General features: G+C 34.2%; 1 protein-coding gene across 1 annotated transcript in view; it reads right to left on the minus strand.

Moving 5' to 3' along the window:
* Positions 1–26952, minus strand: part of LOC150104390 (stimulator of interferon genes protein-like) — a 181842-nt gene that overhangs the window by 96746 nt on the left and 58144 nt on the right. The window contains exon 5 of the mRNA XM_090396972.1: positions 9128–9233. Within this exon, the coding sequence (XP_090253098.1) occupies positions 9128–9233 (106 nt within the window). The remainder of the gene's footprint in view (positions 1–9127; positions 9234–26952) is intronic.

Consider the following 26952-nt stretch of genomic DNA (forward strand, 5'->3'; position numbering starts at 1 on the left):
AGAAATAACAATAATAGACAACATCCAAGAAAGAAGACTGCGATGGTTTGGCCATGTAACCAGAATGGGAACAGAAAGATTACCAGTAAGAAATATATATATACCTTCATTTCATTAAAGTTAATTACTGTGGTTATCATGAAATTTATTATTTAAAATCTAAGTATACTACTGTGTATCCATCTCCTTTGTCCAATGAAGCCATCACCTTATAGTAATAAGCAAGCAGATTACTAAAACATGACCTCCTTTAGCAAATCCATGGTGTCCATCAAATATAATACCATTGTTGTCAATTCTAGATCCTGGTTCTCACCAACCTCTCCAACACTTTAACAACAACAACTGACACCCAGATAGCCTTTAATTTGATGCTTGAGTTCTGTCACCGCCTTATGAAGTGGCGCAATCTTACTTTCCTTCCATTCCTTTGGAACTTGACCCAGTGCAAGGCAAATACCAATTGGTATTTATTTGCCTTGACAAATATGTCAAGGCAGATGCCAACTCCCTGGTACATTCCTTCAAAATACATGGTGATATATTACCAAGTCTTACAGTCTAATTAACATCAAGTTTGCTTAATTCCCCCATATACCTCTTGCTCACTCACAGTCAGTCTCTCCTCCCGATCATCAACTGCTCTCAAACTCTGCATTAAGTCACAGTCACAAGAATGAAAGACTATGAACTGCTCATGGAATATCTTAACTATATCCTCTGCAGAAGTTGTTCTTTGCCATTTTCTCCAATCAATATCATCCTTCCATAATCATTCTTTTTTTGATGACTACATATCGAAAGAACTCCCTAGAATTCTTTTTGGCTTCATTAGCTAACTGATGCTCATACTGAACTTTTGCCACCTACCCTTACCAAGTCACTCTCCTTGCCTGTTCTTTGTAATCCTCATGATTATTACCACTCCTATGTTGCCTCCATATTGCCTTTTTCCTCTGTGTTGCATGCTTAGTCTCTCTTCATTCATCCATTTCATACCCACTTTATTTAATGCATGACCCTTGGAATAAATTTAGACATTGCTTCTAGTAGACAGTCTTGAATATCACCCAAGCAGCACTGATCTCCTTTCCAGCCAACTCCTCATTCCATGCTACACCAGCAAGTTGCCTCCTGAGCTTGTCATAATCATGAGCCTTGAAGTTCCACATATACTGTTTCCTCACAGAGGTCCTCACACTGCTGGCAACCACCCAGGTAATTAATTTCTTGGTCATTCTCACAAAGGGTGATTTGACACCTCATTTATAATAAAATCCTCTGATGAGATGTTCAAATACAAGACCCTCAATCCTCATGTGCCCTCTGTTGCATACCATCTGAGGCAGTTGTCTCTCAAAAACTCAAGAAACTCATTTTCTTTACTTCCAGTTGCTATCTCATCATCCAAGTGTATATTGCCATAATTAAAATCACCCATAATGATCACCCTTTTCTTATTTGCTTGGCTAATTTGATTATATATTACATGGCCACTACCATCCAGATTATCAGGTCTATAACAACATCTACGTATTTCATTCTATTCACCTCTACTCACACCTAGAGCCGTGCCGTGGGTAGGAGGCGCACTTGTGCAAAACGTTTTTCAGTGCCCCCATAAAATAAGTTTCCATGAAAAATTTTATTTTGTTAAAAGTACAAAACAGTTTATACGCATATATAAAAATAAATTTTATTTAACAGTAGTAGAACATTGTAATCACTGAAATTCATAAATAAGAAATTTTTAATAATAAACATTTTCAAAAATGTTTATTCCTTAATATATAAATACAACAGAATATATATATATATATATATATATATATATACACATATATATATAAATAAACAAAAATTACTTTTATTTTAATATAAAAAGAAATATTACATAACGAAGATAATTATAATTTGGATTCGTGCTTTTAACTATATAACAATTAGTATAAATATAGATTTATTTTACATATTTATCCGTCTTGCTTTGGCTGCCACAAAATTTTTAATAATATCTTTAATGTCTAATGAATCCATAATATTATTTTCAATTGATATAACTGATAAATCCATTAGACTCTTTCCAGACATTGTTGACCGCAAATAATTTTTTTATTAGTTTCAGTTTTGAAAAACTTCCTTCCCCTGATGCTACGGATATTGGTAATGTTAAATAAATATGCATCACAATCTCAGTATTCCGAAACGTGTCGGTTAATTTATTTTCGTATATATAATTTAAAACATCCTGAGAAGCCGACTCTTTTTAAATAAAACATTGCAAAGTTTTTAATTCCTCAAATAAAGTCATACCATTAATATCACGATTGTCGGAATCTTGATTGTCGCTAAGTTTTAAGTGCAAATCTTTACAATATTTCATTAAATCTTCATCGCTCCAATCTTTTAATTTGCTAATGTCTCTTATAACTTTAAAGTCTTCGCTAATGTTGTTTTAAGAGTATGAGTCTTTCCGTGACTGAAATTATTGTCGTGTCTAAAATCGCACAGAAAAAAATTATTTCAAAATTTTGTTTAGGATCATGCATTGTCTCATCTGATGCTTTGTAACCAAACATTTTTGTTTTTGTTCTTTTGTGAATGTCTGGAAAAATAGGATCAATATTAAGATTGCTTGCTACTTCTTTTGCAGTTCTAATAATATTTTCGAAATATTGGTCTGTTCGGCGAGTATTTAATTCTTGTATAACATAATCAAGATTTTCTGTAATTTTTCCTATATCAAATGTCGGATTCTGCATTATTTTGCTTGCAACATTTACGAGACTTAAGATTTCATACCAAACATGAACAGAGCAAATAAATTTAAATGAATCTCTTCTTCTACTACGCGTTATTCCCGCTTCCCATGCAGGGTCCGTGTGTTACTTTAGATGCGACTTCTTGTTAGTACTACTCCCAACCGACCCGTCGCCTGGTCTGCCGCTGGGGGGGGATATATTTTGACTGTAGAGGCGTATGTTCATGGGGCTAGTTTGCGTGTTTTGCGGGATGAAAAACGCTAGATAAACTGGCGGAAAAAAGCCTGCTGACCGCACCCAAGACCGGCTAACTTGGCTATGCCTGAGGAAGATCCTCAAATTCCTCACGTCTACAACGGGAATCGAACCTAGGACACTCCTTCACCAGGCATATGGTTGCGAAGCGCAAAACCACTAGGCTAGCAGCATGGTAATAAATTTAAATGAATAAATCTTTGAAATTAAGTTGTCTGCCTGAACTCTAGAATTGATATCTTTAGTTTCATCTTCTGTAATATCAAAAAGAGACTGGTAAATTTCCTTGATATTATTTTTAAGTGGCTTTATTGCTTCTACTCTACTTTCCCACCTAGTAGCAGAAAGTGATTTCAAATTTAAAACATGAATGTTTTTTTAATATAGCCCAACGTTTCACAGATATTAAAAAATAATTATATAATTCCTGTATTACCCCAAAAAATTTTCAGTTTCACAGGATATCTTAGTTGCATCATTAACTACAAATTTAATGAATGAGCAGCACACAGAATAAAAAAAGCCCTTGAATTTATTTCAAGGATTTTTTTCTGCAGTCCATTATGTTTGCCTCGCATATTTGAACTGTTATCATAAGCTTGGCCACGTAAATCCGAAATGTTAATATTCAATAATTTTAAATAATTTTTTATAAATTGAAATAGTCCTTGCCCAGTGGTATCTTCTACAGATTGAAAACCCAAAACATGTTCATGAATTTCTGCTATATTTATATCTTTATTTTGATTAACAAATCTGATAACAATAGACAACTGTCCTGTGTGACTTATATCCGGAGTAGTGTCAAGAATTACTGAATAATATTTCGCTTCTTTAACCATTTCTAAAATTTTTTGTTTTATAGCTTCAGAAATTATACAGATGATTTCATTTTGTATTTTATCACCTAAATAATGAGCAATGTTCCTTTTTTGTGATATTTGGATGCAATGCAAGTGTTCTGCCATTATCGAATCAAATTTAGCGACAGTTTCTACTAACTTTAAAAAATTGCCGTTATCATTTTCAAAAAGTTTTTGTGAAGAACCTCTAAAAGCTATCTTTGTTGTGTGCAATCAATAGTGCATTTCTTAATCAATGACATTTTAAGTTCGCTGTATTTTGAACAGTTTTTAACGTGTGCAGAACTTGTCTCACGTATTTTTAGTATATGACTCAAATGTTGCCAATCATTACAACCGTTTATATTCATTAGTAAGTTGGGAATTTTGACTACCAAATATTTTACAATAATAACAGAAAACCGAATTTCGCGATTCTGAATAAACTAAATAACTTTGTAAAAGTTTTTCTCCATTTGCTAAAGTTCGATAATAGTATGAATCGGAAAACTTGTGGCCAGATTCATCTTTGGGAAAGTCTTTATTAACTACTTGATGTGGGCAATGCTCAACTAAACAATCACTAACTTTGGTAGTTATATGATTCGGCCAAGTACCTGGATCATTAACATTAAAATTTGAAGTTCCGTGTTTCGCTGAATCGGAATCCAATATTTCTTCTGCTGCAACTTCTGTAGACAGTCCAGTTTCATTTTCGCATGTAACATTTGTTTCTTCATAGTTACCTTGTGTCCTCTTTTTTTCTGGAGTAGTGCTACACGGAGTACTTGCTTCGTCAGAACTTTCTGTTCTTTGTTTTTTTATGTGGTCCTGAAGTTAAAAATTTATTCAGCGATCCAGCCAGTTTATGTTCCAGTTGTACTCGCTGCAATTGTCTTTTTCTGTTTTGTGCACCAGATAACTTCTTTGGCTTTTTTTCCCGACATCTAAGGGTTAACACACTTGGTTAGAGTTTAAAATAAGAGCGTTAAAAGTTGTCCACCAAAATAAATAATAATTTCTGAAATTTTCCCTTCAACTTATTTTTTAACCCCTTAACCGACTATTATTTTTAAGGTGAATGGCCCAAGACTGACTATTTTTTTTTTAATTACAGAATTTGATTTTTCAGATGTTTTGAATAATAAATATGCTTACATTTTAGGTATTTTTTGAAAATTAACATGTAGAGATATTAGCCGCTGATTGATTTCTCAGTGACATTTATTTAATATTTTTTACATTCTGGTAATTGTTTAATAATTAAGAAATTTCTAGAATATTAAAATTATTTATTAAAGAAATCAGTAAAAGGATTCCAACCCCAATGTCTTCCAACTAGAACAAGAACAAATATATAAATAAATCTCTTATTGAAAATTATTTATTTTCTAGACGTCTACCCAACATAACATAAAAATCTTGTTTTCAAAATAAGATAATTAACTAAAATTAAACAATTTAACTGATTTTCAAACTTAGCAAAAATATAATAGATGTAGTTACTTTACGTGAATAATAATCCAAATTCACAAAAAATTTACTAAACAACCATAAATATATTTTATAAAACAAAAGGCAACTGCAGAGTAACACTGTTAGTGTAATGCACAAAATGAAATGATGCAAAAATACACCAAAATTTATCAAGAAAGGGCCAATTGCAGTATGTGTAAACAAAGTTCATCTAAAGGGTTTTACAGCTCACAAATAACCTATGTTTATTAATTTAATTCGAGCCGCGTCAGCCTGATGCACCGATAGTCTATCCCGCACATATACGGGATTTTTAGCTAAGGTCCCTCAGCTGATTAATATGTTTATAATTTATAAACTATTATCTTTAAAATTTTATTTGTCTATCAAAAATCTAAAAATAAGTACGCAATTAAATTCAAAGTCAAATTGTCCAAAGTCACTTAAACACAGAATACACAATACACTCAATATGTTTCACATTCAAAATTGAAATGACTCCAAAAAAAATGTAAGTGCGTGTTTGGATAGACGCTATTTCGTCTATTCAAATTCGAAGCGGAATTTAAGAAAACGAACATCGTAATGTACATCTATGTTTCAGACTAAATATTTTAGGATAGATCAGCGTTTCTGAAACTTCAGATATCCGTGTACCCTGTTTTAATTTTCATTATTACCACGTACCTTTTCAAAATACCCTTATCAAAATAATAATAATAAATAAATAAATAAATAAATAAAAATATATTTCATTGTAACTGTGTTTTATTTGAATTTAGATGTACATTTAAACAAAAAAAAACATGATTTCTTTTTAATAGAACAAAATTTATAAAGATACTAATCATTTTTACTTAATATAAATAATTTATCATCAATGAGAGGAATGAAATTAATTATTTCTATATCTGCTATATTGCTCTCTTTTATGCGTTTTATAAATCCAGTCTTTAACCAATGATCCATACTTAACAATTTGAAAACTAAAAATATTACCATATTTACTCGACTATAACTCGCACTTTTTTCCCAAAATTAAAGCTAAAAAATCGCACTGCAAGATATATGTGGGGATTTTCGGAAACTAAAGTTTTCAGAAAAAAAACAACTGAAAATGGGTATGACTTACCAAGAATCTTCTATTCTCCATCACTTCTGTTCTCAAGAGCGGTTTCCTTGTGTGCAATCAGTTACCTACCCAAATAGAGTCATCTTCTTTCCCATTATATCAAGCAAAAATTACCAGTAATTTAAGACTTGAGATACATAATGAACAATCCTTGACAAATTACTAATGAGAAGTGAAAGATGTGCACGATTGTAGGCCAGTATAATAGAGAAAAAGTCACTATTAAGAAGTGCATATGATTGGTGCGGTATTAACAAAAGATCGAGCTACCCAAACAAAACAAGCTGACAATTGAATTGAAATGCTAATTCTCTTAAACCGATTTCCATAATATCTGAAATGCATTCACTATATATTTCTTAGTTTTAACACATTCATGACAGGGTAGTGTCAAGCAAAACCATATGTTGCACCTGCTGTATATAGTTAGTGTTTATATTCCCAGTTGTCTGTAATTGCAGTATTTGTTGAGAAATATATATTAGTCTGCAAATGATGTCTGTGAACCTTATCCAGTGATATGATAAAACTAATTGGTTTTAGTGTTTCTGCAGTATAATGCCTGTTGGGGATAGCGTATTGTTTATTGCAGGGAGCGAATTATTGCTCAAATGTGAAATTTGGGGAGATAGAAACCCGCAGTTTGAGTAGGAGAATTCATGCATAATATAATTTAATAGATATATATATTTATATATAGACTATAAAAGTTTATGAAATTCACATCGTATGAAACTTTATGGGTTATTTCCTTAAGTATCTAATAAGTGGGTTCGAAAATGTTTAGTTTTAGTATGTATGACTGTAATTTTTTTATTAATAAAATATAATAAGCAGATATTTAACTGTCAATGGGAAATGGCACCTTTTTATTTGTTAACTAAACGCTATCTTTTTGTAAAATACCTTGTTGCCGTAATACGGCTGAGCAAGCGCCCTTATTAAGCAGCGCCGTGAGGCAGGCTGCCTCTATGCTACATCCTGTCGACGGTACTGGGCAAAGCACAGCGTAAGAATGAATTCACGGTCTGTCTTAAATTAACAATTTCCACTAAAAATATAATAAACAATCGAGAATATTTCTAAAATTTTCGCTGAGTCGATGCTTACTCTGTGAAATAAAATCTGTGGTAATATTGATAACGTTTCACTTCAAACAATATAATTCAAGAATAAGAAAATTTATATTTTTTAAAATTATTTCCCATGGTGAAATGGTGCCCCTATCTTCAAGTGCCCTTGTGTGGCACACAATCTGCACAACCGCACGGCTCGGCGGCCCTGCTCACACCATACTGCCTCAAAATCAATGCCACTATTTCCCTCTTGCATTCCCACATTGTATGAACACACCTCTTTAATATTAATTCTATCATTAATAGCACTCCCACCCTCTTTTTACCCTTTCTGTCTTCACGAAACACATCATACCCTTCCATCTTTATTCCTGTCAGGATGTCATTCTCATCCAGCCATGTCTCACTTATTCCAACAATTCTTGAGTGAACAGACTCAATTAATGCAACCATTTCATTTGCCTTGTTTCTTACACTTCTAGCATCTTAGAACCTTCTTCAAATCCAGATGTTTTTCCTTGATCCTAAGTCATCCCATTCCCTTTTTGTCTAGGCATTCACACCTTCTTGGAGCATCATCCTTTCTCACGCTGTGTTCCCCTGTCCACCCTGAGCCTTCCTGTTTGTCTTGCACACTTGTTCTCTATACTCATACTACCCACTTCTTCATTCATAACCTCAATCTCTCCTTTCTTACTCTCCCATTATTTCATATCGCTTCTTACTTGATCAGATTCATTCTTGATTTATTCAGATTCATTCACTCTTCCAATATTTACTTGGAAGGAATTACAGAAAATCAAGAATTTCAATATTGTAACTAAGACAAGTAAATATAACAGTAAAATAAGATGTTTTAACTTATACATCTGAAACAAGAACTCAAATTGTTTAATAAGATCAGCAATTATTATTATGTAACACCTCCAGGGAATCCAAAGACTTAAAGGAGGGCACCTACTCTACAACTCTGTCTCCACAAACCGCAACTATCTTCATCATCTACACCATCTACCGCTGACCACCACCACCGCTAGTATTTTCATAGACAATCACAAACACCCGCAGCCATTTGGCTGTAGAGCAGTTACACTAACCACTCGATCAACCAAGCTGGCAATGAAAACAGATATATAAAAAGTGTGTCCTATCCAGTAAATAAATGGATAACTAACAGAAAAAAGAAGTGGCAAAAGTGTTAATAGAATAAAACGAGAATTACAAAAATAGGAAAATTAAAGTCAAGTGGAAATACCAAAAAAATAACAGAAAAATGGACTGTTTAGAAAAATGCAAAAAGTCTAAGACCTTGTCAAAAGAGATAAAGGAGATCAACTGTGGTGCAAATGCAATAGCATAGCAGGTTATGTTAATTGTTAGCTCCAAATCATGCTCTTATTTCCAGTGGTGGACAAGGATATTATTCAACATTTATTCTGTCAACCTTTATAACTTAAATGTGCACCCTAACTACTGGCATAACTTAAATTTTTGCAATACACTGTAAATACAATAAGGTTAACTTGCAAGAACTAAAACAATATAAAAATCATCATTAAAACAGCACTGAATCACATAACTTACTTGGCAGGACTTTCTTATAATATGTATAGTAAGTACCCCATGCCATTGCTCTTCCTGTTGCAGGTGTTTTGACAAGAAATTTGGTGGCTTCCACAGCACTCCACTCCTGAAGGTATTATAGAATGATTTAACTCACAATTTATGAAAATTGACAATGTACAAGGTGCTTCCCAAAAGTTCTGAACTGGCTGCAAAGGATATATCTCAGCACGCCACGTTAGTCATTGCAGTGCTTCATTATGTGTTAGTCTACACAGTGCCACTAGCATTTTCATCGGTCAGTTATTCAATCTGTTCTATGATTTCAGAAATGAAAGATTTCATATCTGAAAGAGCAAATGTTACTCTTTCAGATATGAAAGAGCAACATTTGCTTTGAATTGTGTTTTGAACCTGATAAAACTGCTTTAATTCCATATATGAGAGAGAGGCTGTCAGTGTAGACAAGATAAAAGTTGAGGACAAAGAAAAAAAAAAAACTTTGATTTAAAGACCTGTAGATTGCACTCTATAGAAAATACATATGAAGAAAGACTTTCAAAAGAATGGTAGAAGGAACAAATGAGGAGAAAGAAAAAGCTGTTCTTTAAGTTCGGAGAGGAACCACAAAGAATTGTTAAATAGATGCTATTGCATGCATTTCAACAAATTTAGAGGAGAGAAGGAGAATTACTGATGGCAATTGTGTTGAAAAGCATCCATCGAAATATTTGTAGATAATGCAAACATCAAAAACTGAATGTCTTTGTGAAATAATGGAGTGAACTGGTGAGAAAGAGATGGGTCATTAACCAATGAAACTTCTTTTCGGTATATTAAGTATTTTAAGAACTCTTAGGGATATTCCAAATGTGAGAACAGTATCCAATGTATCCACAGATCTGTATAGGGTTAATAGCTGTTCAAAAGTAAAGTAATGCGTTTAGCAGAGAAACTTAATTTTTTTGAAAGCAGAGGAAGTACTGATTATAACATATTTATGGGAAGAGTGAGATAGTTATCCCAAAAAGAGAACCTTCATCTTATTCAAGGATCTGAGTGTTGTCAAAAGAAAGAATGGAAGGGTTTTTAACTAGCAATACAAAATTACCAGAACTCCAGTGAAGAATGGTTCAAAGATCAGATTTTAGGGTTGATGAAATTTCTATTCTGAAAGTTCTGGGTGATCTGTGTAATGCAAGATTTGTCAAATGTACAAAAAGCAGTGCAATGTACCATCATCAGCAAAACTGTGAATTGGATATGCAGTCAAATGGAGAAAGTTGATATATACAAAGAAGAGAAAAGGCAGAAGAACATAGTCTTGTAGAACTGCATTAGTTGTAAAATTTGGAGATAAAGATATGTCACATGTAATGCATATCCATCCAGAAGGCTGGTTAATCCATTGCAGGTCAGTAGACAGACCATAATGGAAGCTTACTTAATAAAGCCATTGTGTGAAACATGTTTAAATGCCTTATAAATATTTAAATCCGTGTAAGATTAGAAAACCCTATAAGAGCTATTCAATTGAAGGTGAGTTTAGCAGGTTGCAGGTCTCATATGGAGGTGGCAGGTTTTTATTTTTATTTTTTTAATGGATTTCTTCATCCTGCAAACCCAGCCAGAAGAATACATGCAATTAACAGATAATACACCTCTCTCATAGCCACAGATGCATCAGCCATAATTCTAATAACCACCTCCACCTTATAGATATCAAGAGTAATCATTTAAGGTTTCCAAACTCTTCTGTGGCATTTGTTCAATGCTCATAAAAAATCGCTTATTGAATAACAATGGAAGGATCATAATAATCATCATTTACTAACAGAGATGCTTTGAGGTAGCATAAAAATTTAATGCTAATAGTTTTTTCCACCACTTGAGAAAACACTGAAGTGAAAGAAAGTGGATGTAATATGATTGTAAAGATTTGTCAGCCTTCTTATGAATGGGAAAAATATGAACTAATTTCCAGGTTACAGGATAAATCACAATGAGAGAGAATAAACAAACACAGAAAATAAATTAATTCTGGAGCACAAACCTTCAGAACATAGAAATGCCATAAGAATCAAGAGATAGTATCCACAGTTTGAACAAGATTTTTCTGATCTCTTCTAACTAAAAAACAGGACACTGAATGTGTTTGAAACAGTAGGATAAGATTTATCAAGACTGTCTAAACAAGATTTCAGGAAAAGTATGAAGCTAGGAGACCTACTTTTCTGTGGGTAACAATACAAAAGGACCAATAAAGTCAAAAAAAAAAGTGAAAGCAAGGTTGGACCAGCTCTGGGAAAAGACCAGAAAGCACAACTGCCATTTGGACATGAATGTTTCCTGTTTTTAGCTCTTTCAAAATCAGTCTTGGTATGAGCATAAGCTGGAGATTTTTATAAAAGACAATTGCACTATGCTTGATTCTTCTCTTGCACATCATTTGCACACTTCAAACAAAAGCAAAGATCAGATAAGGTATGAGAATTTAATGTGGAACAGGGAATGAATTTTCTTATCAATAAGAATTAATCAGTGATTCATTTAGTGCAAACATTTGGATAAGAAGATCAAAACAATTCAATTAAAGAAATTATCCTCCCAGTTATCATTCTTATAATGCCAGAGCATATGCATGAAAATAGTTGTATGAGGCTTGTTAATTGGATTTAAAAGAGATAAATTGTGGTGTGAAGATTATGATGGGAAATGCTTTGAGGACAAACATCCTGAGTTTAATTAGAAGGGTTTATAGTGAGGAAGAGATCTAGCATTTTGAGAGTAGTTAAGAATTATTTTGTATTCTAGCAGTGAAAACAATTTATGTGAGATCATTAATCATAGTAACTGCTATGGCACATATATTAGCTAGATCAGTGCAGTTGAAACAGGAAAGCCAGATGAATTTGTGAATAACAAAATATCCAAGAAGGTTTCTCTATTAGCAAAGCAAACTGGAGACTCAACATGTAAAGAAATTGTGTATTTTTGATAATTGTGTAATTTAATAATATCGTATTATTAAATACTTGACAACATAAAAGTAGTCAAGAATCAAATTTAATTATTTAGAGCAATATATGTGGATGATGTAGTACTAACCATTATTGACAATGTAGCTGAGTGATTCTGAAACCTGTTATGTGTGGAAATGATTTTTGAAGCAATGCACAGGAAAATAATATTTTAGTGAAGATATAGGTTATTTACCTCTGACAAAGGCAAATGATGCTGGTGGCACTGACAAGCATTAAAGCAACTTAACTTAGAAGAATCTGTATAGAGTGGCAATGGGAGAATACTAGGAATAATAGCTAAGTGGAGGTAAAAAGGGTGGAAAATTCAAACATTATGGAGTAAGAATTTCCATAAATTTAATTAAAGAATAAAACAAATTTTATTTAGAAGCACACATAGTCTGTTAAAGGCAACTGATATACTGATATTATGAAACCCCTCACAGGATTTTTTTTTGGTTGATGACTGCTGAATTAAGTTAAATGAATTTAAATTAAGTTGGATTTCTTTTTATTTGTTTAAGTTGCTTAAATTCTTTTCTTTGATCAGTGGAATAGAAAAAAAAGAAAATATTTTAATATATATGCCTGCATTATGTTGTTTAAAAACGGTTATTCACAAATACTATCAGGGATGCAATAAGTGCATCTAAAGTGAATATTCTCTCTATCACTTGAAGGCAGGACTATTGTTTTTTCATTTAAATTATTTCCTTTGTTGAAAAATAAAGGATGATCAAAAATAAAAATTGTTAATTCAGCATAAGGATTGATATCAGTTTTTATTTGCTCTATTTATACTATCCACAGGCAGTAGTGAAACTACATGAATTTTCTTTAAATTGCAGTTTGTGATGAATCAGTGTTAGTATTGTTGGCCTATATGTTCCGAATAACGAATAAGGAGCCGTGGACCAAAGGCACCCTTCAGAACCATGGTCAGGAGAAGTACTGTAGACCAATGTAAAGATGCCAGCAAGTAGAAGAAAAAAAAGGCTCCCAGTCCTCGTGGCTCTTTGCAATCCCACCAAGGTGGTGGTGAGAAGTCTGCAAGAGCGGTGGTCTACTTTCAACACTTGAACTCTGTCTTCCAACTCCCATATTGATTTCCTGTTTCAAGAACTGCAAAATGTAAAGTTTGATGTTCTTGCCATTTGTGAAACCCAAAGAAGCTCTAAATTAACAGTAAAATGGAACAATGGCAACCAAATTTTCCTGGGAGCTTCAGATAATGCTACAAGGGCTGGAGGAATTGGCTTCATCATAAATGAAAAGCTAACTAAAAATATTATTTCTTGCACAATCCATTCTGAACGACTAGGAACACTAAAATTAAAAATTGGAGAATCTGTAACAAAAATATACTCTACGCACCCACCTCAACAGCTGACAAAGAAGAAATAGAAAATTTCTATGAACACCTATGAGAAACATTACAGAAAAAAACAACATACACAATTGTGTGTGGAGATTTCAACACAAAGATTGGTACAGGATTTATTGAAGAAAAATACATTGCACTGTGGGGGAAAGAGGAAAGAAATGAACAAAGTGAACTCCTGGCAGAATTTGTAGAAGCAGAAAGGCTGTTCAGTTTGAATAGTTTCTTTAAAATGACAACTGGAAAAAGATGGACTTGGCAATACCCAAATGGTGAGACAAGAAATGAAATTGATTTCATCCTAACAGATTGCAAAAGAATAATAAAAAATGTTGAAGTCATTGGGAAAACCTACTGCGACATTCATTCAGACCACTGTCCAATAAGAGCCACCCTCAAAATACATTAAAAAAAATGAAGAATGCATACGAGCACAGTCCAACCATAAAAAAACGCTCAAAATAGATAAACCCAGAAGAATTTAGAAAAAATGTGGAAGAAACCGACTGGAAATTAAAAAATGACATCGATGAAGATTTAACAAACTTTAACAATCAATTAATGAACTGCAAAGAAAGAACCTTGTATGAACTTCCTCCTAAGAACAGGGAATGCCTATCAGCAAGAACAATAGAACTATTGAAGAAAAGAAGAATATCGAAAGATACAGGAAAAGACCATCTAGAATATAAAATTATTTGTAAACAACTGAGGCAGAATATCAAAGACGATTATAACATATATAGAACAACAAAATTGGCAGAAGAAGCTAGGCTCCGCAGCAGCCCAAAAAAGTAGTAAAAAAAAAATCTAAAGCAACCACTACCGTCAGCCTTCATAGACAATCAAGGAAACAGACACACAAACATAGGTGAAATGGAAAAAAATAGTAAAATCATTTTATGAGAACCTTTACTCATCTAAACAAGTAATCACAGCTCCAGTACAGGAAAATTTGGAAAATACCATCTGTCCTACCTGAAGAAGTAAAAATGGTTATCCACCATATGAAAAATAACCGATCACCAGGAATTGACGGTATAAAATCTGATGAATTAAAAATAGGTGGACAAATACTCTTTAAAGCTCTAGCAGAAAGCTTTACCCGATATATACAATTAAGGAAAATACCTACTGAATGGAAAACATCAAAGACCATAATTCTGCACAAAAAAAAAATAATAAAGAAGACATCAGTAACTACAGACCCATCTGTCTATTAGCACACACATATAAAATATTCACCAGAGTCATCCTAAACCAAATACAAACCTCCATCAATGAAAACAGCTGCAAAGAACAGGCTGGTTTCAAAAAAGGCTTTTCAACAATAGATCACATTTAAACTATTACTCAGCTAACAGAAAGATGCAAAGAATACCAGATTCCACTTTGTCTTCTTTTTATAGATTTTAAAAAAGCATTTGACATTGTTGAGCATAGCGCAGTATTCCAAGCTTTAATAGAACAAGGCATCCAACTCATAAAAGATATCTACAAAGAAGGCACAACAAATATCACCCTTTTCAATCACCCGATTAAAATTAACTTAAGTAGAGGAGTACGTTAGGGTGATGTCTTATCACCTAATCTCTTCACATCTACTCTGGACAGCATCATTCGAAAAATTGACATGAAAGATGGAATAAACATTGATGGTGAATTTTAAATATCCTATTATTCGCCGATGATGTGGTATTAATATCTCACTCACCCAAACTCTTAGAATCAATGCTGAATAACAAGCCAAAACTGCCAAAAAATTGGATTGGAAATACACCCAGACAAAACAAGATGGATGAAAAACAAATACTGTAAAGATCATACAATCACTCTAGAATCTCACACCATTGAAAAAGTTGAATACATCTACCTTAACTCGGCCAGTCCATAAAAATGAATAATAATATAACAAATGAAATAGCAAGGAGAAAAAGAGCTGCTTGGATAGCCTTCAACAAAATAAAATCAACAATTACCAACCAAAACATAGATATAGAAATAAGAGCCCATCTTTTCAATAGTCACATCTCACCAGCATTAACTTATGGCAGTGAAACATGGAACGACAACTTTAAAAGAAGAACAAAGCTTAATAATAACAACTCAATGTGCAATAGAAAGAAGAATGTGAAATATAAACAAAATAGACCATGTAAGACACAGAAATCAGGAAGAAGTCTGGACTCACGGATATAATAATAGCAATCTACAACAGCAAAAGAAGATGGGCAGGACATCTCGCCAGAATGAGAGACAACAGATGGACAGTCAGAGTTACAAACTGGTATCCGAGAGATACCAAAAGGAAACCTGGAAGACCAGCCTTAAGGTGGGAAGACCCAATGATTAAGAAAGTTAGAAGAAAATGGAGAAGAAAGGCCCAAGACAGGAATAGTTGGACTCTTTATGACCAGCAGTCATGGAGAAATGCTGACTGAAATCACAGGTCCATCAAGGCAAATGTTTCTCATTATGAGTTTAATTATTTAAGTAGTTTGTGCTTAACATTTTGCGATTAAGAAATGTCATTCATACCAGGGATGAAGTGAATATTCTTTGCTAATAAGAAGGCTATTGTTTTTCATTAAATTCTTTCCTTTGTTGAAAAATTCAGTTAACAGAAATGATTTGTATATGTTTATAAGTTAATGTTTATAAGAGGGAGGGGAGGATTAGCTATGGTCTCCTATCAGGACCTTGGCTGACTAGCCATCAGTCATGCTTGTAGCATGTTAAGCACAGTTAAGCCTGGGATGGATTTCTGTGGTGGGTTGGTAACCTACAACATGGTCAAAAACTCTGATGGAAGTGATATAGATGGCAGTGCCAACATTTCGGTGAAGTCCAGAAGGCCATACCCAGGAAATCTTAGTACCATGCCTCCACGTGGATCCCCCCCCCCCCAGGAAACATGGTGTCATAATGAGCCATGGCAAAGTTGATACTGAGCAAAGAGTTCGCAGAAAGCTATAAAATGCCAAGACGTTATGTGGCCAGCATGGGACATTAGGCCACAATCCCTTAGTACAATGCCAAGAAGAAGAAAGAAAGACCATAAAGCCCATGGCCAGAATGGGCAAACACTGGATGCGACTAAATTTCCCCAACTATATGAGTACGCTGATCGAAACCATTTATGGAGACCAGAGCATGATGCAGTAGGGAAGCTTTCCCAAATAATAAGCAATACTGGAATAGCCCAAAGAATTCATAAACATAACAGTAATCAATACAATCCTCTTTTCCTCTATATAGAAACATTTAATTGGCGAACACTTAAAGAAGAGGAAGATCTCGCCATCTTACAACAAGAACTAAAACATATTATATGGACATCATAGGTTTGAGTGAAGTTCGCAGGCAAGATGAACATTTAATAAAACTAAAAAATGGACTTTACTTATACTACTATGGGAAAACTAAAGGACAATACGGAGTTGGATTTCTAATTAAGAAAACAACTGCACACCTTATAGAAGAATTTAATTATACAGATGAAAGAATAATAGAAATCATACTTAAAATAAACTCCAAACTAAAAATCAGGATCATTCAAATATATGCTCCCACCTTATCAAACACTGACGAAGAGATAGAAGCATTTTATGACTCACTGTAGCACACTCTAGATAAAAAAAAAGAAATAGTGATCAAAACTTTACTATAGTATTGGGTGATTTTAACACCAAAGTAGGTCATCCCATTCACCAAATACACACAATAGGACCATATGTATATGGTACAGGCAGCAACTCAGGAATGGCTCTTATAGAATTCTCTATCAGTAAAAGCTCTACATTATGAATACATTTTTTAAGAGCCCTCAAAAGAAAATGGACATGGAGAAGTCCAAATGGAGAAATAAAAAAATTAAATAGATCATATACTGTGTAACAATAAAGAAATAGTTCAAGATATGTCAGCACTAAATCAAGTAAAAACAGGAAGTGACCACTGACTGGTGAGAGCCAAAATTAAAATAAATCCCAAATTAGAAAGAATAAAATGGCTAAACAACAAAAAATCAAGAAGTTTTGACTTAAAACCTACTGAAAACAAGAAGAAGGATTATGAAGAAAAACTCAATCAAAAACTAGACTTAATAAATATATTTGAAGAAGATGATATAAATAAAATAAGCAAAAACCTAACAGAAGTAATAAGATGAGCAGCCAATGAATTCAAAAGCAACAAACAACAAAAAGCCCATAAACTTTCAGAGGAAACCTTACAACTACTAAAAAAGAGAAGAAATATGAAACAAGACAAAAACTTAATTTCTAAAATTGAATATGCAGAACTATGCAAAACAATAAGGAAAAAGATAAGAAATGAAATAAGATCTTATAACACTAAAAAAATAAAAGAAACAATTGAAAACAATAAAAATATGAAAATACTAAGAAAACATTTATCAATTGGCAAAAGTCAAATAACTCCAATAAAAGACAAGAATGGAACTATAATAAGGGACCAAGAACAAATCCTAAGCAGGCTAGAAGAAATTTATAAAGAACTCTTCTCCATCGCATACAGAATTCATCTCCCCATTCACTTCAGATGAATAAAACAAACAGTAAAACAAATGAAAAATGGAAAATGTCCTGGTGAAGATCTAATTCACACAGAATTAATTAAATAGGAAGGAAATAATATCAACAAATCTGAAAACACACCCCAACTCAACATCACCAGAGTTAAAGATCGGTACTATCAACATAAGAAGCCTGAATGACAAAGAAATGGAACTAACTGAATAATTAGATAAGTACCAGATTAACATAATAGAGGTGACTGAAACAAAAAAGACAAAAACAGGTGAGATCTTTCTGAACAATAAATACAAAATGTTATACTCAAGAAATGACAATCAAGGAAAAGAAGTTGTAGCCATAGTATTCAACACAAAATACGGTGCTAATCTTCTTGAATGGCAGTCAGTCTCAAGTAGAGTGATGTGGGCTAATATCAGAATAGGGAATTGGACAATGACACTTATTTGTGCCTATGGTCCCACAGAAGGTTCTACTAAGGTAGAAGCGGAGGAATTTTTTGATGCTTTAGAAAAAGCAACTGACACAATGAAAAAGGAAAAGTTGGTCCTTGTTGGGGATCTAAATAGCAGAGTAGGAAATGATCGTCAGACATACAAAAATATTTTGGGAAAATTTGGAGAAAAGAGCAAAGCTAATAATAATAGCAAATACCTGTTGGATTTCTGCTGAGGACATGGACTGGTTATTACTAACACCATGTTCGTAATAACCACTAATTCCCATGTGCAAAAATTTACATGGAGAGAAGAAGCAAGGAATAAGAAAAGTCTCATTGACTATGCTATTGTTGATAGTGATGTTTTCTCCCTGTTGCAGGTAACCAGAGTGTACATAGGATTTGAAATTGGAAGTGATCACTATTTAGTCTTGAGAGCAGGATAAAATTGAATTTCATATTGAAAAGAATAACATGTAAGAAAGTTTTAAAGCGAATAAAAGTTCAGCAGCTCTCAGATGTGAACTGTAGACTAAAATACGCAAACAATATTGAAGAAAAAATGAAAGAGTTTAAGATCAAACCTCGCAGATTCAGTGGCAAGCCTTGAAGAAAACCCTGATTGATTCAGCCAGAGAGACATGTGGTGAGGTAGTCTGCAAGGATAGAAAAATCAGAACTCCATGGTGGATACAGGAAGTTAAAGAGGCAGTAAAGGAAAAGAAGAAAGCATATCAAAAGTTCCTGGCAAATAAGTCAGCTTTTGCTCTTAGAGAATACAGAGACAAATGTAAGAAAGCAAAACACTGTGTAAAACTAGCTAAACAAAAGTCATAATACTTTGGCAAGAACATAGAAAATAAATATAAAGAAGGTGGTAAGATATTCTGGAGGTTGTTGAAGAAGCTTAGAAATGGAGGAAAGAGTGCTGTAAAAGGAGTTAGAGATGATAAAGGTGACATGATAATGGGAGAAAAAGATATCCTTGAAGTATGGAGTAATTACTTTCAAAAACTGCTAAAGGAAACAAGCAGTGATTACAGCACAGTGCTAAAAAACACTGACCAGACATTCAGTCAGGAATACATATCCATACTTGAAGTAGAAAAAGCCATCAAAGGCTTGAAATGTGGAAAGGCAGCAGGAGGTGATATTCGACCAGAAATGCTGAAGTATGGTGGGATAAGAGTCTTACAGTGGCTGCACTGCATAGTATAGAAAGCCTGAACAGAGGGACGAATTCCTGATGATTGGAGTAGAGCTCTCATAATACCCATATATAAAAAGGGAAATAAAACTAATGTGAGAATTACAGAGGTATTTCCCTACTGAGTGTTCCTGGCAAGATCTATGCAAGTATACTTGAGAAACAGTTGAGAAGAATTGTGGAAGGAAAGCTTGGTGAAGAACAAGCTGGATTCAGGCCAAATAGAGGCTGTCAGGATCAGATCTTCACTTTACGACAAATAGTCGAGAAAGCATGGGAATATAACAAAGATCTGTATTTAAGTTTTGTTGATTTGGAAAAGGCATATGACAAGGTGCCAAGAGAGAAGCTATACAATACGCTACAGTTATATGGTGTCAATAGGGTAGTATATCAAGCAATACTTTGGCTTTGTAAGTCAGCAGTTAGAATTGAAGGAAGTACAGGAAGATAGTTTAATGTTAAATCTGGTGTGAAAATAGGATGTACATTATCCCCTCTGTTATTCATTATCTATATGGATCACATTATGAAGGAAAGTGGTATTAAACATGATATCAAAATTAGAGATGTTAATATCAGTTCTTTGCTTCATGCGGATGATGTTATACTTCTAAATAAGTCAGCTACAAGTCTGCAAGATTCTCTGACTAAATTCAATAGCTGTTGTAATAGATATGGTATGAAGGTCAGCAATAAAAAGACAAAGACAATTAAAATAGGCAGAATCATTGAAAATGTCAACTGTGTTGTGAATGGAGAGCCTGTGGAACAAGTAAAACATTTCGGCTACTTAGGCATAATTTTTACTGAAGATGGTAAATTAAATATGGAAATAGAAAACAGAATCAGAAAGCTGGTATGGTAGGAAGCCAATTGAATAAATTCATATGGAATAAGAGGGAAATTAGTCGGAACACTAAATTAGCTGTATAAAAGACAGTGTTCAAACCAGTTTTAACTTATGGATCTGAGAGCTCGGTCAGAAGTAAAACACTTGACCAAAGACTAGAGACCGCAGATATGAGAGTCCTGAGAAAGATTAGGGGTGTGAACAGATGACATCAATGGCAATATCATATTCAAAACGAGGATATTAGGAAAGAACTTGACATTGTAAGCATCCAGGAATGTGTTAGCAGAGCTAATCTCAGTTGGTATGGTCACTTAAACAGAATGGGCAAGGAAAGATTAGCAAAACAAGTATTCTTTGCCATGTTGGCTGGAATACGACCCAGAAAAAGACCAAGATATAGGTGGATTGATATGGTAGAAAGTGCTGTAGACCAGGGGTTCTCAAACTTTTTAAATTTTGGGCCACTTAAATAAGAATCAAAAAATATATGTACCACCACCATAAAAGCATGTACCACCATAAAATACTGTTTCAAAATAAATATTAAATATGAAAATCTGTATGACACGCTAATGAGACTTTGCATCCGAAAATTCACATAAAACTGAAATAAAATTTATTTGTTCGTTTTATTCGATTCGCCAAACTAAATTCTTGGAAGTCTACTCGTTACAATGTTAAAATACATTTTTGTGAACATTTATTTAAATATTTTGCCTAAAAACTGTACCCCAAAAATAACGTAATGTACCACAGTTTGAGAAACGATGCCTTAGACGATAGAAACATAAGATCTGATAATGTTGGAGTCTTGACAAGTAACAGACTGATTTGGAGAAAAATTGTAGACAGGAAGTTACTAATGATGTAAATTTTTCATGTAGTACTATCATATCCTGTACACCCCTTGAGGGTACATGTCAGGAATATGATGATGATGATGATGATGGAAATAATTTCATTCGCTATGTCACAAACTTACTAAATCTATGCCTAAAGAGGAGAAGATACCAGAAATCTGGAAAAATGCTATTCCGATACTGTTATTTAAAAAAGGGGACAAAGAAGAAGTAAAGAACTATAGACCAATTAGTATTCTCTCCAATACAAACAAAAACCTCACAAAAGTAATAACAAACAGGTTAATACTTCTTTAGACTCAAATCAGCCAATAGAACAAGCAGGATTCCGTAAAGGCTTTGACACAATTGATCATATTCATGCAGTAAAACAAATAATAGAAAAAGCAGAAGAAAAGCAATTGCCTCTCTGTTTAGCCTTTATTGATTATGAAAAAGCATTCGCAATAATCAAAGCACTCCAGAATCCAGTAGTTCCTGAAGAATATATGGACCTCCTTCAGCAAACATACCACACTGCAACAGCAACAATCCTACTTCACACAAGTAGCAATAAAATATCAATTGAAAAAGGTGTCTGACAAGGAGACTCTCTAGTACCCAAAATCTTTACAGCAGTCCTTCAAGAAATATTTAATAATATAAACTGGACAAACCTTGGTATAAAAATTAATAACAGAAACTTAACACACCTAAGATATGCAGATGACATCATAATTTTTGCAAACACTCCAGAAGACTTTAATATAATGATAGAAGACCTATATCATAAAAGCAGAAAAGTCGGTCTAAAAATAAACAGAGAAAAAACTAAAATCATGTTTAATCATTTTGTAACACTAAAAAACATAATAATAGAAAACAATTTCTTGGAAAGAGTCTCGTCATATACAAACTTCGTCATCTCACTGATCTAAACTGTGGACTCCAAAAGGAAATAAATAGGACAGTTCAACTTGCCTGGGGTACATTCAGAAAATTTAAAAGCATTTTTCAAAACAATGATGTCCCACTTTGTTTAAAATGGAACAAATTTAATCAGCATATACTTCCACTCATCTCATATGGTTATGAAACTTGATCGCTAACAAAAGCACTGGCAAATAAACTAACAACAACTCAAAGAAAAATGGAAAGGTTGATGCTAGGCATCACATTAAAAGATAAGAAATGCCTGGATAAGAAGCCAGACTCGCATCACTGACATCATTCTTCACCATAAGCGACTAAAATGGAAATGGGTCAGACATCTATCCAAGAGAGAAGATGCACAATGGACCACTATAGTTTTCTTGAAAAGGATTAGACGTTGGTTATGCATTTTTTACTAAATAATTTAAGGAAATTACAACGTCAACTAGGATATACATTAAAATAAATTTCAATATACTTCAATATTTCGGCAACGCCACATTGCCATTTTCAAGAAACTTAAGAGGGGTGCTTAAGGGTCAAAGCTGCATAACTGAGAGGAAACCTCCACATAGCCTTTAAAGGAATGCAGAGAACCGACCAGGGCTTCTGACCTAATGTCCAATCCTCACCTTCTCATGGTGCACCCTGTTAGGTATCTATTTGCATACTGAATGAACGAGGATGGGCTGGCAATTTAGGATTTAGCCGATCAAATTGTATTCTTATTGGTTAAACCAAAATAAAAAATTATGGTACAACATGACAAAATTTCATGCTGGCTGGGGCATCGCCCGGTAAAACAAGGCCCCTGTTGTTTTCACCAGGGAACCAGGGCGAACAGCGAAAAGTCAGCTTCTGGAACAAATCTGAAAACAAACCCCAACTCAACATCACCAGAGTTAAAGATCAGTACTATCAACATAAGAAGCCTGAAAGGCAAAGAAATGGAGCTAGCTGAGGAATTAGATAAGTACTAGATTGACATAATAGGGGTGGCTGAAACAAAAAAGACAAAAACTGGTGAGATCTTTCTGAGCAATCAATACAAAATGTTATATACAGGCAATGACAATCAAGGAAAAGAAGGAGTAGCCATAGTATTCAATACAAAATACGAGGCTAATCTAGAATGGCAGTCAGTCTCAAGTACAGTAATGTGGGAAAATATGAGAATGGGGAATTGCACAATGAGACTTATATGTGCCAATGGTCCCACAGAAGGTTCTACTAAGGTAGAAGTGGAGGAATTTTTTGAGGCTTTAGAAAAAGCAACTGACACAATGAAAAAGGAAAAGTTGGTCCTTGTTGGGGATCTAAATAGCAGAGTAGGAAATGATTGCGAGACATACAAAAATATTTTGGGAAAATTTGGAGAAAAGAACATAGCTAATAATAATGGCAAATATCTGTTGGATTTCTGCTCAGGACATGGACTGGTTATTACTAACACCATGTTCCAACATAAAAATGTGCACAAATTCACATGGAGAGAAGAGGCAAGGAATAAGAAAAGTCTCATTGACTAAGTTATTGTTGATAGTGATGTTTTCTCCCTGGTGCAGGACACCAGAGTGTACAGAGGATTTGAAATTGGAAGTGATCACTATTTAGTCTTGTGTATAATAAAACTGAATTTCATATTGAAAGGAATAACATGTAAAGAAGTTTTAAAGCGAATAAAAGTTCAGCAGCTCTCAGATGTGAACTGTAGACTAAAATACACAAAGATTATTGAAGAATAAATGAAAGAGTTTGAGAACAGGAATCAAACCTTGGAGATTCAGTGGCACTCTGAAGAAAACATTAGTTGATTCTGCCAGAGAGGCATGTGGTAAGGTTGTCTGCAAGGATAAAAAAATCAGAACTCCCTGGTGGACACAGGAAGTTAAAGAGGCAGTGAAGGAAAAGAAGAAAGCATATCAAAAGTTCCTGGCAAATAAGTCAGCTTGTGCTCTTAGAGAATACAGAGACAAATGCAAGAATGCTAAACACTGTGTAAAACTAGCTAAACAAAAGTCATGGGTGGACTTTGGCAAGAATATAGAAAATAAATATAAAGAAGGTGGCAAAATATTCTGGAGGTTGTTGAAGAAGCTTAGGAATGGAGGAAAGAGTGCTGTAAAAGGAGTTAGAGATGATAAAGGTGACATGATAATGGGAGAAAAAGATATCCTTGAAGTATGGAGTAATTACTTTCAAAAACTGCTAAAGGAAACAAGCAGTTATTACAGCACAGTGCTAAAAAACACTGACCAGACATTTAGTCAGGAATACATATCCATACTTGAAGTAGAAAAAGCCATCAAAGGCTTGAAATGTGGAAAGGCAGCAGGAGGTGATATTCGACCAGAAATGCTGAAGTATGGTGGTATAAGAGTCTTACAGTGGCTGCACTGCATAGTATAGAAAGCCTGAACAGAGGGACGAATTCCTGATGATTGGAGTAGAGCTCTCATAATACCCATATATAAAAAGGGAAATAAAACTAATGTGAGAATTACAGAGGTATTTCCCTACTGAGTGTTCCTGGCAAGATCTATGCAAGTATACTTGAGAAACAGTTGAGAAGAATTGTGGAAGGAAAGCTTGGTGAAGAACAAGCTGGATTCAGGCCAAATAGAGGCTGTCAGGATCAGATCTTCACTTTACGACAAATAGTCGAGAGAGCATGGGAATATAACAGAGATCTGTATTTAAGTTTTGTCGATTTGGAAAAAGCATATGACAAGGTGCCAAGAGAGAAGCTATTCAATACGCTACAGTTATATGGTGTCAATGGGGCATTATATCAAGCAATACTTTGGCTTTGTAAGTCAGCAGTTAGAATTGAAGGAAGTACAGGAAGATAGTTTAATGTTAAATCTGGTGTGTAAATAGGATGTACATTATCCCCTCTGTTATTTCCCCTCTGTTATTCATTATCTATATGGATCACATTATGAAGGAAAGTGGTATTAAACCTGATATCAGAATTGGAGATGTTAACGTCAGCTCTTTGCTTTATGCGGATGATGTTATACTTCTAAATAAATTCGCTACAAGTCTGCAAGATTCTCTGACTAAATTGAATAGCTGTTGTAATAGATATGGTATGAAGGTCAGCAATAAAAAGACAAAGACAATGAAAATAGGCAGAATCATTGAAAATGTCAACTGTGTTGTGAATGGAGAACCTGTGGAACAAGTGAAACATTTCAGCTACTAAGGAACGATTTTTACTGAAGATGGTAAATTAAATATAGAAATAGACAACAGAATCAGCAAAGCTGGTATGGTGGGAAGTCAATTGAATAAATTCATATGGAATAAGAGAGAAATTAGTCGGAACACTAAATTAGCTGTATACAAGACAGTGTTCAAACCAGTTTTAAATTATGGATCTGAGAGCTGGGTCAGAAGTAAAACACTTGACCAAAGACTACCACAGATATGAGAATCCTGAGAAAGATTAGAGGCATCAACAGATGGCATCAATTTCAATATCATATTAAAAACGAGGATATTAGGAAAAAACTTGACATTGTCAGCATTCAGGAATGCGTTAGCAGAGCTAATCTCAGGTGGTATGGTCACTTAAACAGAATGGGCGAGGAAAGATTAGCAAAAGAAGTGTTCTCTGCCAGGTTGGCAGGAAAACGACCCAGAGGAAGACCAAGATATAGGTGGATTGATATGGTAAAAAAGTGCCTTAGACAATAGAAATATAAGATCTGATAATGTTGGAGTCTTGACAAGTAACAGACTGATTTGGAGGAAAATTGTAGATTGGAAGTTAGTAATGATGTAATTTTTTTCATCTAGTACTATCATATCCTGTACACCCTTGAGGGTACATGGCAAGAATTTGATGATGATGATGAGAAACTTAAGAACAAGACACGTGCATGCAGGCACAACAAAGAGTAAATAAGGAAGAAGCAAGAAGCTATTATTTCTCCTAAAGTCCTGATGGTGCTCCCTAGCGGGCAATGTTGGTATTCTTGGGCGACTGGGCTGAAGGTCTTCTGATGTAGGTTTCCCAAATTTGAGGCAGTCTTATGCAGCCAAATTTGTTGAGGTTTGGATTGTTTTTTGGGGCTGAAGCTGATTCCATGAAAAGCCTTTCATATTTGTATTTACTACGGTGTATTATCGTGGCTTTCTTCCACCATATTCTATGGCAGCTATCCAGTGCATGGTCAGCAAGACCAGAGTGGCTGTATGGGTGAAACCAGATGTAGTCCTTGTGTTCGGAAATTCTGATATTTGCTGTTTGGCCAAAGTAGGACAGCTTACAGCTGCAAGGGTCCTGGTATACACAAGGTGGGTCTGGGGGGGGGGTCTTTAGTAGAGCGGATAAGGGATGCCAATTTTTTATATGGTCTGTAACAATAAGTTAAGTCATGTTTTTTTAGGATTTTTGTAATTTTTTTCCAAGGGGCCTCGGATATAGGGTATGGAGATGGATTTAGAGTAATCCTTGTTGTGAGGGGGGGGGTTACTGGTTTCAATGTATTTTGGATTTTTTTGGGGGGGGGAATAGCCATTGGCTGAGCAAGTGTTGAGAATGTGGTTTAGTTCTGTGGTTAAGGCATTGTCATTTGATCAGATAAGTTTAGCCCTGTTGTGT

Source organism: Typopeltis vanoorti, chromosome 8 (assembly GCF_054136105.1).
Source record: "Typopeltis vanoorti isolate ZY-2024b chromosome 8, IOZ_Tvanoo_1.0, whole genome shotgun sequence".
In the NCBI taxonomy this organism is placed as follows: Eukaryota; Metazoa; Arthropoda; class Arachnida; order Uropygi; family Thelyphonidae; genus Typopeltis; species Typopeltis vanoorti.